Below are 16,130 nucleotides of genomic sequence, written 5' to 3'. Positions count from 1 at the left end.
GACACCAAAATGTACAATGGCTTATTAACAGACCACTTTTGTCTTGTGCTATATTTCAGTTTTCCATTTAATATACTAGAGAATCACAAGAAAGAATATTCAAAACAAACAAAAACATAATATATTAGACTCATCCTTACAAATGTTGTTCTAATAGTATTGCTTTGGTTGGTTGGGAACAACTGTGTGGCCATTTCAGTCAAAGATAATTAGGTTCAAGACAAACAAACACTTCTGAGCACCAACAAGGTCTGCAAACATTGAGGCACACACGTTGATGATTCCAAGGCAAGCTTTTTAAATGAAATCACTAAATATAAACAGATCAACTTAAGGTAGAATCATTAAATAATTATGCAACATAGATAGATCATGACAAACACTTGTGAGGATACATGTGTGCATTATAAGTTTATGGATCAGAAAAAATCAGCAAAAATCAGTTTCCTGCGTGAGAGACAAAAGGTAATTGTATACAACAAAATGCACCCCCTGAGAGCATGAATGTCAAAAACAATATATTTGTGGTTATCCATCCAATATTTGTCCAGACATTAACCCATAAACAATAAATATTAACCTTATAGTAGGATCACCAAAACTACTGACATACCACACGTGTCCATACAAACTTTGAGAGACTTCCGCAATAATGACACACAGTACGTACAGTATTACTGTTTTATAGGTCAATTAACTGTGTTTCCATTATTCGAGGTATTACTTTTGGAGGGATTCTATAAAAAATAAAATGGAGAAGATAAATGTACAACACATCTGGATTCGAAAAATGTGGTAATGAGGGTTCTCTCCAGATTCTAAATAGAAATATTCGAAACAAGTGTCTCCGCTCCAGTGGTAAGACCAGCATTTGATGCCGCTTAAAGGCTTAAACAACTGTATCAAAAAAAGGTTCCTCTCAATTCTACAGCTTTCTCCACATTACTTTTACGACGCTGACAGCGGGAGAGAATTAGCCAAGCGAGCACAACGCCAACGAGTAAACCTCCAATTCCCACAACCACTGGCACCCACTCGGGCATCGAGGGAGGACACTGGCTCCCAGGAATGTCCGTTGCATAACTGTGGCTGGAGGCCGTAGTGGTCGATGTGGAAGCTGCTGTGGTTGTGCTGGTTACTGGTGGACTTGGCAGGCTGTTGATCTTGGTGAAGATGAAGGGACTGGCCTATATTAAACAAAACATAGTTTAGATAGGTAAATGGGAAATTAAGAACTTTAAATATATACGTGAGATGGCTTGAGTCAGTAATAGTGAAAGCTCTATATTAAATAGACACAATAAAGTTGTGGGATAATATGAAACATGTTTTAAATCAAGCTTATTGTTAAATTACTTTTACTGTAGGTCACTTTCGTTGTTTTTATTTCAAAAGGCCATTTTCCCAATGAAACAAAATACATACTACTTCAAACATGGAAATATAGAAATACATATATGCATTATTGTCCATAAAGCGGGATACATTAAAAGTTAGAATCACTTATTTACCTAATTTTTTTCTGTTATATATTTATTTGTATTGGAGAGGCGTTTTAAAAATGTCTTGGCTCATTCTACAAGTTGACTGTTATGTTACAGATTCTGTCATATGATTATTTGTTACAGACAGTCTTATTTATTTCATATTCACCATAAAACTCAAAAACTTGGAATTCTACACAAATTTGGTGTTAGTTTGGTGATACAATAATGATTTGAGTTGCGGGCAGTAGGATTACTCTCCACACATACCTTAGAGGGACAATGAATCTTAGAGCGGTCATATGTGAAGTTGTTGTAGGTCTGCTTTTGGCCTACGGGCTCTAACTGCAGAGACAAAAAAATAGATCCATGAATCCCCCAAAAACCACTTGGGGCACAGTGACCATTTTGGCGCGGTTTGGCACATTAGAGGTCCACGCTCACCATGTTATTCCACAAAGCAATGGCCATCTCAGCATGAGCTCGCTCACTTATGTGGAAACAGTCCAAAGAGAAGAAAGTAGAATCAACCTCACCCTCCTTGGGAAAAGAGTTCATTATTAACAAGGGCACATTTCATTATTGATGTCTGGATGCTTGTTTGGATACATTTGCATGCCACTGTAACTCACTCCAACATAAGGAATGAAGGAATTGTGTAAAAACGGTTGAAGGACAACAGCAAAATCTTCTTTTCCATCATAGCGATTTCCAGAAATAAGATGCTGTATCTCAGCCTGGGTGGAAAAAACAGAAATAGAATTGGAGGAATCACTAAGGGAACCACATTTTGAAATGATTAAAAGAGCTCTTTGCTTTTACCTGATACTCGCGATTGATTCGTTTTATCTCTTGAAGCTCTGGGGAGTTTTCGGCTGGGTTGATGACACAGGGACAGTGGTTCCTGTGAAAAATAAATTTTGCTGTTCATTCTTTTTGCTGAGATGAGAAAGGAGCTGCTCCCAAATCATAGACCTTCTTGATAACCAGATATAAATATAGACTGATCATTTGGAAATACATGGTTCTAGATGTAGCACGGACTGTATATGCATCAATGCAAATTAACCAGGTATTTGCAACACCAAATGTTTACATTTACATGCTTTAAATACATCAATTGCATGTCACCTTTAAATATATATTTTCTCAACCAGATAAAGTTGCTTAGATGTCTAGCTGAAACAGAGAGAAAAACAAACCTCTGCAACAGGGAACAGCCCAGCGTGTTCCTCTTTACCGATTTCAACATATCTATCTGCCAGATTTCCACAAGATTAACCAACAGCCTCGGTACCTAAAGATTCAGAAAACAAAGAAAACATGTCACGGTTGTACTACCAAGGACAAAAGAAGACAATAACATATCGTGTTTCATAACTCACCTCTTTGTAAAACATGTCCAAACTGAGCATTATATTCTGGCTGTAGTTCATGGGCAACAGATTATTCTGTAAAGAAGTGTAAAATATTTGTCTGTAGTGCAGCTTAGATAAGGGAGAGTGTGGCGTGGTTATGTATGTACAATAAACACATTTTATAAAAAACTTACTTGTTCTATGCAGTAATTGCAAAGATCATTTCCTCCAATAAATATTGTCACAATTTTCCAGTCCATTTCGAAATTCACCTCCTGGATGTCATGTTCAAAGAACGTGAGAAGAGGCAGAAACCTTTGAAGAAATATGATGTAATAATTTATTCTTGGAGAAGACTTACCTTATTTTCTCTCAATGCCTTGATCAGAGCTTGGGCTTGATTCGGGATGTCTCTGTAATCACAAAAAGAGTAAAATAGGGTGGAATTGGAAGTGTTTAACCTAGATGGAGGAAATAAAGTATTTTGCACGTACGAGGCCTTAGCTCCAGGTGAAGCTAAGTTGAAGGCCTGCCGGATGGAGCCCTGGCCTTTGGAGAAGCCTTTTAAGGAAGGGTTGAACTTCTTCAAGATGTCTGAGAAGAGACAGAGGAAAAAGCATAGTGTACCTGTGAAGTAAGGCACAGCGGGTTCCTGGCGCTCTAGCAGCTGAGTAAAAAGTAAAATCTAATTAACTGGCCTCAAGACTACAAGTGGCGTCATAGTGACAATGTCTTTCTATTTCTAAATGTCTTAAACATTTCTAATACTATAAAGGATCACCTGAAACATAGTGTCAGAAGTATTGTTATTACTGTCACACATACAGAAACAGGATATTTTATCAAATATTATGTTATCAAAACAAGTGGCATGAACTCACTTGGTAGTGTTGTGACAGTCTCCAGAGTATTATCTCCCCCAATGCTGCCATTAGAAAGGCCAAAAAATATCAGCATGGTTTGTTAAATATCAATACAACACTATTAATGTATATTAATACAACATTCAAGTCGCACCTCCATGATACTCCTTTATAGTTTTTACTCAGGTCAAACAGGTTCTTTGCCTTAGCGCCAGTGCCTGCCTGTGAACAGAGAGTTAAAGAATTGGAAAATATAAATAAAATGCGTCAGAATACAACACCGACAAAGCTTAGTGTTGTATCAAAAACTAAACACATAAAAGGGATAAGCATCACTGATGCAAGCTATATGCCTGATAATGAATTGATTAGAGAGTCCATAGTTTGATAACTTTTAATCAACACGTGCAAATTCATATACTACAATATGCAAAAGAGAATGAACCTGTCAGGTATTCATGATCTATGCTGATCAACTTAATGGTTTTCAACCATTTTTATGTTAATTGTACTGTATTTATGAATTGGATATTGTGTTGTGTCACTAACCGTTGCAGAGTCTCCCAGTGCTGCCACCACCTTGATGTCTGCTGGTCTCAGCTTGTGAACTAGAATTAAAGACATAAAAGAGAGTTTGATATTTTGCATTCCAACCATCTCTCACTGTGAGATTATCTTATTTACGGCACACATTATGCGCACATTTACTCTCAGCCTTTTATGGACCTCTTCATTTAGGGGTTATCAAGTGTGCATTTCTGCAGACTTTTCCCAAGGGAGTAACCCACAATTCACAGCACTGTGATTTTAAACATGGGGTTACCGGTGGAGCCGTGGAGATGTAAAAAGACAAACGGTGCCGTTGATATCAGCGCTTAAAGTCTCACTGGTGCGCATAGATGTCTTTGTTTCAGATTTACAAAGAAAGAGGAAATTGAATCTGATAACTACTGTCCTTTTATAATAAAAGGTCGATCTCACCTGAAGTTGGCTGTGGGTCAGATGGAGCAATGTCCTCACATGAGAAATTATTCCCCCAGTTCTAAAATAGAGGAAAAAAATCCTATAGAAGGTTCTCAAAACCAGGGTCCACATTTTTAATGTTTATTTAACTCAATCAATTTATAATCATGTAAAACAAATGATACACTGAAGACATTTAAAAAGCTGTAAACTGATTTTGAATGAGACTTAAAATTGAATTGATTATCAAATTAGCTGAGGTGGTTTATGATCAATCAACAGTTTCAATACTAGGAGTTTCTGTAAAATGTTAGTGTGAGGTGCCGCAGAAGAAGGAGTTTTTTTAATAAAATGTATAACACAAATGCCTATGGGCAAAGCAGAGACCAGGACTATCAGAAAAACCAAACAGACCCACCGACAATAACTAACAAACCGACAAGAAGACAAGGGACACACATGGTTTACACTGGGGACGTGCAGGCGATTGAACATAGCATCACAGCAGGAAACAATCATGCACAAGTGTAATGGCAAAAATATATGTAACTCTTATAAATGCTTCATTGTGTAACCAGTTTATTAATTGCAAGTGCTGAGATGGCAAAGGCCATGGTATAAGAACTGACATGGATTAGATGGATCCAGCGTCCTAGCTGTAGAGACTAAACAAAGTGGGTTATATGTGTATAAACAGATTTGTTTTCAAGTGTTGGGAGGGCGAGGCCATGGTCAAAGAACGTCTCCGGTTACAAATGTAACCTTAGTTCCCTGAAGGGAGCGAGACGCTCCGTGAAAACGCTGTGGGAACGCCTCTGCGTGGCCGCGTCATGAAGCACGTGTGAAATCTAACCAATGGCGAGCTGGTACATCATAGGCCGCCAGCTGCTCGGATGGCGCTAAAATCAACCAGTCGTCGATGTAGTTCAAGGTGCGGATGCCCTGGAAACGCAGTGGTGCCAGAGCTGCATCCACGCACTTGGTAAACGTACGGGGTGAGAGGGCTAGCCAAACGGAGGAACGGGGGGGGGGGGGGGGGGGCTGAATCTGCCATGGGGCCTGGGGTCTGGTTTAGGCATTACGAGACGGGAAGCCAATTTTGGTGAGGCCGGAATCGGGCGTTCTGTTGACTGGAATAGAGGATCTGTGGTCTGCCGCTCTGGGGGCCAGATGCGGAGGTCCTTGGTCGAGCAACTGGACTGGAGGCGGCAAGGCGCAGTCGACCCGGGCGAATCGGGGGCCCCAAGAACGCCGGCCGGAACTCCGAGCGGATTGCTGACCAGAGGGCCGGGGATAGGCGTCTACTTGACTTATTTTTTAGTAGAATATCAAATGCCTACGAGCAAACCAGGACTATTAGACAGACCAAAAAGACTCAAAAAGACCAACACTAACAAACAAGGGACACACATGGTTTTGACACACTGGGGAGGTGCGGGTGATTGTGACACAAGAGGAAACGACCATGTACGAGGCAGAATCACAAAGGGCGGAGAAAACACACCAGGGCAAGAAGTGAAGTTAACTCAGGGACACAAGACAGAAAAATGCTAAATAAAACCAACAGTTAGCTTCATTCAGGTAGTTAATCAATCTTCTAGTCTCTTTTCAGGCTCTCAGATTGAAAGGAAATGCTTACTGTGATAGGTTCTGGTGTTGGGGAAGGACCAGCATACAAGTAATTGCTGTTTTTATAGGTCCGGATGTATGGTGAAGCCTGCAGACAAAGGAGAGGAAATTCATTACATGATGGCCTTAACATATAGAGCACATAGGGTATAAAGTATAAGTATATTTAAAATTATAACACGGGTAGATGAAATCCAGCATTCTCATTGGTTGAGAGTCATTCACGAGGGGTACATTATTGAATGGTATCTTATTGCTTTAATGTGAAATGCTTTTGTTCATAGCATTTTCATTTCATTTCAAGGGTTTGCTGAAAAAAGAAAGAAATCACCAGCATATAAAGTTCTGGATCTCTATTTAATCAACATTGCCCACCTTGGTTGGACATTTCAGCACAGTGTCTGCAGAAAAATCTTCTATGGTAGTCTTATTGCCCAGAGGTTCTAGCTGGAAAACATGAGTAACAGCAGATCATTAAAAAATTAATTACATTTAAATTATATTAGAAATATATATATATATATATATATATACCATGTTTTTCCAGAGGGAGCGAGCCATCAGCGTCTGGGCCTTCTGGCTGAGATGGAAGCAGTCAGCGCTGAAGAAGGAGCGATCTGCTCGGCCATCCTGTGAAAGAGGTACACAAAATATAAACCTTATGGATCACTAACTATTCTTTCTAAGAATGGAGCAGTGGGGGGAAAACTGTATTTGACAAAAGCATGATTCTGGTGCTAGGCCTTAGGTTATGTATTGGATGAAGTGATGGGACACTCAACATACGGAGCTTTTAACTTACGGGCAGTCTGGGGACAACGATGTCTCTTAAGAAAGGCTGGATGACCACAGTGAAGTTTGAGTGAGTGTCGTACCGGCTTGATTCCACAAGACTATGCAGCGAACGCTTAAAGAAAGAAAGAAAAGGTTTCAACGCCAGAAGATAAACTGGACTGTTTAACATTGTTAAATAGATTTTGGTGGGGTGGGGCTTTCCTACCTGATAGCTTTCATTGATGTCCTCCACCATTTGGAGAGCTTTAGAGTCGGGCTTTGGCAAAATTACACAAGGACACAGTATTCTGGCAAAGGAGGGACAACAAGTTTTTTTTACCCCACTGTTTATAATAACTAATCAGATCTTTTATATCAGTGAAGATTTTAAAAAATGCAGATACTAACTTTACCAGCCAAGTTGGACATTTAAGTGAAGTGTCAATATGCATTTCTCTCAGAGACGTTATATGGAGAGGCTCTACTAAATTCACCAGAGCTCGAGGAACCTGACAGAGACAAAGTTATTGCTCATAAACAATCAACAAGACTAACATACATTGGAACATACTGTACAGCCGCATGCATGTGAATCCTTACCTCTTTGTGTAGATAATCCAGGCTGTCTCGAACATGACGAATAAAATTCTCTTTAGAATAAAGTTGCTGTAAATGAAAGGAAAACATTTTTCAGGTTGTGTCTAGTTGTCCTCTCTTGAGACGACTGATGGATTATCACTACAAATTAGGGCTTACGGAGTTGGAGCAATGGTCACAGACATCGTTTCCACCAATGAGAAAGGTGATCAACTTCCAATCTGATTCAAAATTGATTCGCTGTACGAGGAACATCAATGGGAGTAAAATATAGTGTTCTTAAATGAGAATAAGTGGTGATTTAAAATGGGCAAATATTGCATTTCAACGTGTAAACTTACAGAATCGTTCTTCATTCTTGCCACCAGGGCTCGCACTTGTGAGGGTATGCCGCTTAAAACACACAAAAAACAATATTAAAATGAAATGGCAAATATTTTAACATATTTTATTTTATTTCTTCCATTTCTATATATATATATGAATCAAATTGTTTTTAGCACTAAAATATAGGTCTTATAACAAAGTATAATATATATATAATGGGGAAGACGACCTTAATGCATGAACAATATTCCATCCATCCATACATCCTTTTTATAATCTCCATTGCTAATAAAGAAGATGTAAAATATATCTCTAGCAGCTTTGACCCTCTGATGTGACTCACCTGCTTTTGGCTCCCGCCACAGCTTGGTTGAGGAAAGCCTGAGGAGTTTGCTGCTGGCCCTTGCCAACAGAATAGCCCGTCAGGTTTTTGTTAAAATGTTTTAAGATGTCTGTTAAAACAAAGTAGAGAACAATAAAAATCCCACTCCGACAAAGCGTGACTTTTTGATATCTATAACCAGTGTCGACTCATTAAGAAGACTCACTGGGCAGCGTGGTGACAGTTGTGAGGTTTTCATCTCCACCAATACTGCAAAAAACATGATTTAATGTTAAAATTGCGACTACTATCCGACTTTAGAAACGGATGGTCATAGAACCCCATTAATGCCAACACTGTAAAACATATAACATGTGCATTATGTTGCCATGTCTTAAATTACCTCCACGATAAACCTCTGTACTGAGTCATGACATCCAGGATGTCATTGGCGATGGTTGCGATACCGTTCCCTGCCTGGCAGATGAAGCAGTAACACAGAAATGAAAAAGGAGTTCGGCAAAGTTAACAAAAAACCAGGACAGCAGACTTTGGACAATACCGATATGTTATTGTTTCACTTAACTCATATTTCCATTTCTGTAACGTGATTATCTTGTTAATATCTATCAAGGACTTTTGGCCAAATTTCGCCGTAATCAAGTCTGACTGTTATCATTGTTGATTATATTTGAAAAAATGCAGTAATAAGGTATTAAAATGTCAGGCGGCATTTGATGGAGGTTCTGATACAAATATCAGGTCATTTAATGTTTATCATTTATACAGATCAGCTATAACAATACAGGTCGGTCTGTTGTATCTTTGCAATACTATCTACTACAGACCCTTTCCTTGTATCTACTACTATAGTCACATCCATCTCTAAATTATTACATGACTAACCGTTACTTATTCTTGTGGTTGGAAATACACTCATTTTACAGACAATCCTTCACCTCACTCTACAGAAAATATTATTATCCACTAGTTTGAGTAACTAATAATCAGTACAATGCATGAACATGTTACCGCTCAAGATTTAATTTTACATTTTTTTATTAATTGTACCAAATTTGACTATAACAGTCGATCTACTTGAAGAAAAACATGAAATGACTGACTGTCAAAGAGTCTCCCACTGCAGCCACCACTTTGATATCTCCAGGCCTGAGCTCATGCACTGGGAAAATAAAGGAGACAAGTCAGCACCGTAAAGGCATTAAGATGAACAAGTTAGAAATGCTGTATAATAGGAATACCAATACAGTAGTATTTGAAAGAAATAATGGATTATTAGAAGCAACATCACATGATGCAAAAATAACATTCATGGTAACTCAAACTGAGGCCGGGAGAAGACCAGAATGATTTTTAAATGATATACAGTGCTAGTCAAAAGTTGGACACAACTTCTCATTGAATCGAAGTTGAAGGTGTGTTCGAATTTTTGACTGGTACTGTAAACGTGTTGCACATTTGTCAATAACTTTATTTTGTATTTTCATCTGTTCATGTGATATAAATACATACAAAATCTTATCAATCAACTTAAATATGCATATCTTGTATTATCAGAAGCCGACGAAAAAACGACACATGAATACATGAATTCCAGATAAAGAAGGGAGAAACCATCTCACTGTACCTGAGGCGGGTGTGGAAGGTGAGGGACGGAGGTCCTCGCAGGGCATCTCTGTGCCTGTAAACTGAGCGTGCACACAAAGCACATCCACAGTCAGAACCAACCAGGAAGCACACAACGCTGCCACCACCTCCATTCGGGCTCAATACCAACTGTACTCACTGGGTGGACGAGAGGAGAGACGTCTATTTGAGGATACGAAGGAGAGTTTCCCTGCGTCCTCAGGAATGGTCGGCCCTGTGGGGGGAGGAAGATAACCGATGGTGGAGGAGGGATCAAATTCAAAAAGAGGAAGGTTGAGACACTGTAGAAGATTAGCTTTGAACACAGAAACCTATTTTCAAGTACAGTACATCTAATTCCGCATTTTGACACCACTTCATGCGTGTGAGATTGTGGCTCAGTGACTAACCTCAGCCGGACATAGCAATGCAATAATGTTTTCATTGTCTTCTGTGTCATGTTGGCCATTCATGGGCTGCAGCTGAAAGACAGAAAACCCACTGTTTTCTTAATGTTTGTGGTAATGTATGTGCAGTGGCGATCTATAACCAAGAACATATACTTAAGTACTGTATTTACATACAGATTCAATTTACTTTACTAGAGTTTTCCTATTTTAGACAACTTTATACTTCTATTCCATCATAAATATAATAATTTTTACTGCACTAAATCTGTGTGACAGCTTTAGTTACTATATTAATTATATATTTTCATCCCCGGGGTGCCCAGTGAACAGGTTAGATTAAACTACTTAACAGAACATGAAGTAGGTCACATAAGCTTGTCTGCTTATCTTAAATATCCGGTACAGTACAATGAACATCAGCTTAGCAGTAATAAATATATACTTCCCTAAGCAATGACATGGAAAAAAATGTCTGCGAATGACTACTTTTACTTTGGATACTTTGATTAAAAGTTCTTTTTCACAGTTTTTTTCCAGATGTGTTTTTGTGACCGGATGAGAAAGAAGGAGAGTGTGTAGGTTGCTTCTGTTGCTTCTACAGGCCTCACCAGGTTTGTCCACATCTGCAACATCAGTTTATCAGCTTGTTGTGCTGCTCGCGGCGCAGAGAGAGGCTCCCCAATCTGTTAAGAAAAAGGAAATCACCATCATTGTACTCTACGTTGTATACAGAACATACATTATCAGTAAGATTAACAGGACTGAAGTGTCCGTAAGTGGAACAAATTCAGAGCAAACTACGCATAGAAAAATACGTTATCAGCATTAAGGGTTCACCTCCTTTGTGTTTCGAATTAACAGTTAAAAGTTTCTGGTTTTGTTTAATTTGATCATCCATCAAGGTAGTTTGAAGCATGGCTGTAATCCTGCGTTGAGAGGAAGTTGATTAGATTAGAATAGTTACACTTTCAAAGGGAGAAACGCAGTTAACAATTAATTTTCAAAAAGACTCGAAGGATACACATCCATTCCTACACCACTGATTTTTGCAGTGAACAATGATAACATCTCCCTTTCCCTCCAGTAACGATTAACGAGGGATGCAAAATGGTTCAAGTGAACTCACAGAGACGGTAGAAGGGCCTGCGATGAACGGTGTGTCCTGCACAACGACAGTGAAGTCATCTCTCTCCCCGTACCAACGCCTCCTCATCATGAGCTCATCCAAAGACTCCTGCTCAGTAAAAAGGAGGTGAAGAAAAACAGCTCAGAGCAGAACAACTGAAAGACTGAATAGATGTGTATATATATATATCTACAGTATATATATCTATATATATATATAGATATATATAGATATATACAATGCAAATAATCAGCAAACCTGCAGAGCATGACTAAGCATGGCCCTCTGAAGTCTGGCTTCTCCTTCCTCATCCGTCTCTGCGCATCGACACATCTTGTCACTACAACAGGATTGCTTATTAAAAAATATCATATATATATATATATATATATATATATATATATATATATTACTATTCAGAGAAGAAAATTCACATGTTCTCTCCAGGAAAATGACTCATTTTATTAGTCTAGAAAGTAATAATTTTACCAATGAACTCACTTGTCATGTTCTCCAACCCACAATGCAACACTGACAATGACTCGCTTTAGCTGCGTGAAACAAAATGTCAACTTTGTAAATGAAAGCAATGCAGTTAAAGCTACTGAATAAAAACCTTGCACACAAACTGAATAATACCTCAGAGTGCAGCAGCTGCAGAGCATCATCCACCTCTTCAACTACGTCTTTGATAATAGGCTGAAACTTCACACAAACACAACAGTTTACAACTTCAGTAACATTTATATCAATCATTTCCCTGACTCAATTTAGATTTCATGGTCATTTTAGATGCTGCTTGGTGGATATGTCAATCAAACTAAAACTGCTAAATACCTGGAATAAAACATAAAATGTACGGCTTTAATGGTATCAAAGGCAAGCTAAGTATAAACGGGGAACCGGCTCCACTATAGGTGAGCTACAGAACATTTTCAATTTCCATATCCATAATTTGTGTTTTTATAAAATAATAATTCCAGACTGCCCCTAAATTTACAGAGCAGAGACTCCTAAGATACTTTATGTCGTATTTTAGCCTTTCGGTAAGTATTGATTCAGCAACTATATGTTGACGTATGACAGAAATAAAGGGGTTTGGACAATTAGATTAATTCTGGTTGAATCCCATTGAAAGCTTATTCAGTTTGCCTTGAAAGGCTGTTTCTTCTGTTGTGGCTTTGTGTGGGATTTGACAAAACAACAAGTTAACAATTTGAATGATAAGTTTAACTCTGTAACTCTGGTTTGTGGGCGACATAGTCGAAAGAAACAGCTCAGACAATATAGATATTTTTCCTTTATCCTTCTCAATGTCACATGGTTTTGTAACGTCAATGTTAAAGTTCTGCTGTTTACCTGCTGCTGCTCACAAGCACAAAGCTGATCCACTTGAGCGAAGAGAAGGACCAGCTTCCAATCTTTATCTAAATCGATGACCTGTAGGAACAAAACAAGAGAACACATCATTTTCCCTTTTGAATATCTAACCTAAAACGTTTTTTTTTCCTTACGATGGCAGTGCAGACTACCTGACTGTTTTGGAGGGAGAGGGACAGTTCCTTCGCCTGCTCCACCAGCGTGCTACAACAAGGAGTAGACAACCAAACATTGGAGGCAGCCAGAGCCACTGGTAGGATTACTTCACATGTTACTGAAAGTGCTGTCCGTACCTGTGTTGAACAAACCGAGGGGCAGGCCGGTTTGCCTCATCGGAAAGAGGACCGATGAGTGCAGGGTTGAACTGGGTCATCAATTCTGATGGAGAGACGGGAAAACAGGTTGATCCCAAAACCGAGACATTCTTTTTCCGGTAGTTGACACCACGGCAGAGGTCAAGTAATAAATTCATTAATAAGGTTTTCAAATGAGAGAAAAATGTACACCTAGAAATGTCCTTATTTTTTAAAGGCAAGCACTGTTTTTTTCAATGAAGATAACATTAAATTCATCATAAATACACTCTTTACATTGTTAACGTGGTAAATGACTATTCTAGGTGGAAACGTCTGTTTTTTAATGAAATATCAACATGTATAGAGGCCCATTTCCAGCAACTATCACTCCAGTGTTCTAATGGTACATTGTGTTTGCTAATTGGCTTAGAAGACTAATGGATGATTAGAAAACCCTTGTGGAACGTTAGCAGGTATGCTGGTTAAAGAAGCTATGAAACTAGCCTTCCTTTGACCTAGTTGAGTTTCTGGAGAATCCCATTTGTGGCTTTGATGAAACTTTCAAAATAGGCGGGAAAAACAGAACTTTCATATGAAACACGCCAGTCTATTTCTGGTTCTTGTTCTTAGAAAGTAAAAATATTCCAAGCGAGAAACTGAACATTTTCTACAACGGTGTGTATTACTCCCTTCAGAAAAGTGCACAAACAGGCTCTGACTAGAGTAGAAAGAGAAGTGGGAAGTAAAACAAAATTAATATTTCAAATCAAATTGATTCTTTTCCGGTAGTTGAAACCACAGCAGAGGTCATGAAATATATTCATTAATAAGGTTGTTGAAATAGTGAAAAATGTACACTATCGAGGGGTCACTTAGAAATGTCCTTATTAGCACTGTTTTTTTTCAATGAGGATAACATTACATTTATCATAAATACACTCTTTACATTGTTAACGTGGTAATTGACTATTCTAGATGGAAACGTCGGGTTTTTAATGAAATATCTACATGTGTAGAGGCCCATTTCCAGCAACTATCACTCCAGTGTTCTAATGGTACATTGTGTTTGCTAATTGGCTTAGAAGACTAATGGATGATTAGAAAACCCTTGTGGAATTATGTTAGCACAGCGGAAAACAGTTATGCTGGTTAAAGAAGCTATGAAACTAGCCTTCCTTTGACCTAGTTGAGTATCTGGAGATTCACATTTGTGGCTTCGATGAAACTTTCAAAATAGCCGGGAAAAAGAGAACTTTCATATGAAACTCGCCAGTCTATTTCTGGTTCTTGTTCTTAGAAAGTAAAAATATTCCAAGCGAGAAACTGTGAAGAAACAGAACATTTTCTACAACAGTGTGTATTACTCCCTTCAGAGAAGAGCACAAACAGGCTCTAACCAGAGTAGAAAGAGAAGTGGGAAGTATACTAGAGTCTCTAGTTTGAGAAATTGCTACTGATTCCCTGATCAAATTAACGTAATTGGTGCAAATGGCATTGTGTCAGATAGCACTTGTTGCACTATCTCTATGAAATTCATAACATTTTAATTCATGAATGGCTTTCAAAAAGGAATTGTAATAGAAGCTCATATCAATGTCTTCAGGCTAATTACTCCATGTATTTAAACTATATGTCATTAGATGGTAAAGTCACATTTTGATTTCCAATCAAGGCTGTTTAATGGCAGCATGAGAATGAGTGGGAAATAATTAACTTTTTAAGAGAAATAGGTCAACTATATAAGAACCATTGGGCCTAACAAGGTCCCGTAAACATAAGCACTAATACAAACAACCAAATACAACTTTGAATCTTACCTCCGAGTCTTGATACCACCGCAGTCAGCTCAGGGCTGCAGGAAAAGAAAAGATTGCGGGCTAATTCTCTGTCCACATTATTGAGTTTCAAACCTCCTTGTGTAGATATGACTCAATGGATTAAACTGACTGTGCTCACCCATAAAATTGAAGTCCAATGGAGGAAAGCACAGCCACATCTGACGGTTTAACGACGTTAACTTGAGGGAAAGAAATTGTTTTCAATTGAATCAAAGCTCTGGTGGCCATAGAATTTGCTATGTTGTAAATTAGATACAAAATGGCTTTGTAGCTGCAAGGAATACAGACACAGATGATTGACTTGAGTAGAAGTTAAAAAGGCTACACCACAGATATACTCCATGACAAGGAAAAATCCTGCAGTGAAAAAGTTTTTCAGTAACTTAAATCTGTCAAATTATAGTGTGCTGAAAAAAAGTATTGAAACAACAATAATAAAAAACAATAATTAGTTAATATATTATTATAATAATCACATTTACCATTTGAAGGGGGCAGCTGAGAGGGAAACATCTGAGTGCAAGGCAGTCCAGTTACTGAAATGAGAACACCATTATGAACATAACAACATATATGGGTGCATTTTTTGCATCCTGGAGCAAACAGTAGAAACCTTTAGTCCATGTGAGCCCAAGAACTGTGATCAGAACCAGCCGTGGAAGCATTGTCTCTCTTTTTTTCTGGATCTTCTCCTTGTGATCTTTTCTGCAGTGTTTCCTTTCTCTGCGCTCTGTCTAATGGTCTGCATACTTTCTATGTGATTATCAGTTGTACCTGGTAATAACTGATAATGACAAATCACAAATTTGCAGAGAGGGGAGGGACTGGCCTTCTTTTAAAGGACACTGCCATCCGGTTTTACAATGATACTGATAATGAAACTTTTATTGTAATAATGGCTGTAAGGGAAAGCTTAAGGTGTTAATGATGTTCTGAAACACGCCATGTTACCAAATGGCAATGCTGTTGGTAAGCTAAAGCCAATCTGCACACTGTAATACAATACTCTTAATACTGAACAGCGTTGATGGCCATAATCAAGAGGCAAAAAGGCTCAAGCAGCTATCTCGAAAAAACGACATAATACATAAGTACATTAAAACAAATCTGTTATTA

At 38.4% G+C, this 16,130-nt stretch overlaps 1 protein-coding gene across 1 annotated transcript; it reads right to left on the bottom strand.

Annotated features, from left to right (window-relative positions):
* Window positions 1–14: 14 nt before the first annotated feature.
* LOC119194690 (phospholipase B1, membrane-associated-like) lies at window positions 15–15,772 on the bottom strand. The gene is made up of 42 exons (XM_037448979.2): window positions 15,628–15,772; window positions 15,497–15,550; window positions 15,133–15,193; window positions 14,994–15,028; window positions 13,174–13,258; window positions 13,033–13,084; window positions 12,860–12,940; window positions 12,140–12,205; window positions 12,002–12,051; window positions 11,759–11,840; window positions 11,501–11,608; window positions 10,983–11,057; window positions 10,375–10,446; window positions 10,125–10,199; window positions 9,966–10,026; window positions 9,442–9,500; window positions 8,721–8,794; window positions 8,544–8,587; window positions 8,339–8,447; window positions 8,010–8,061; window positions 7,828–7,908; window positions 7,672–7,737; window positions 7,480–7,580; window positions 7,298–7,379; window positions 7,100–7,204; window positions 6,832–6,927; window positions 6,673–6,744; window positions 6,308–6,385; window positions 4,687–4,747; window positions 4,255–4,313; window positions 3,860–3,927; window positions 3,724–3,767; window positions 3,337–3,436; window positions 3,204–3,255; window positions 3,037–3,117; window positions 2,870–2,935; window positions 2,687–2,781; window positions 2,307–2,388; window positions 2,117–2,221; window positions 1,929–2,024; window positions 1,755–1,829; window positions 15–1,187 (listed from the first exon to the last, which is right to left on the bottom strand). The coding sequence occupies exons 1-42, from the start codon at window positions 15,677–15,679 to the stop codon at window positions 903–905; spliced, it is 3,297 nt and encodes a 1,098-aa protein (XP_037304876.2). The 5' UTR covers window positions 15,680–15,772; the 3' UTR covers window positions 15–902.
* Window positions 15,773–16,130: the final 358 nt, after the last annotated feature.

The sequence above is a fragment of the Pungitius pungitius genome, chromosome 20, assembly GCF_949316345.1.
Source record: "Pungitius pungitius chromosome 20, fPunPun2.1, whole genome shotgun sequence".
In the NCBI taxonomy this organism is placed as follows: domain Eukaryota; kingdom Metazoa; phylum Chordata; class Actinopteri; order Perciformes; family Gasterosteidae; genus Pungitius; species Pungitius pungitius.
This window is presented reverse-complemented; position numbering and strand designations above follow the sequence as displayed.

Bases quoted from the DNA above. Each gene is read 5' to 3' on its own strand.
- LOC119194690 (XM_037448979.2), bottom strand. From the start codon at position 15,679: ATGCTTCCACGGCTGGTTCTGATCACAGTTCTTGGGCTCACATGGACT. The intron at 15,029-15,132 runs GTGAGCACAGTC...CTTTTCCTGCAG, and splicing joins ATTGGACTTCAATTTTATGG to CCCTGAGCTGACTGCGGTGG. The intron at 3,437-3,723 runs GTGAGTTCATGC...GTCTCTTCTCAG, and splicing joins GACTGTCACAACACTACCAA to ACATCTTGAAGAAGTTCAAC.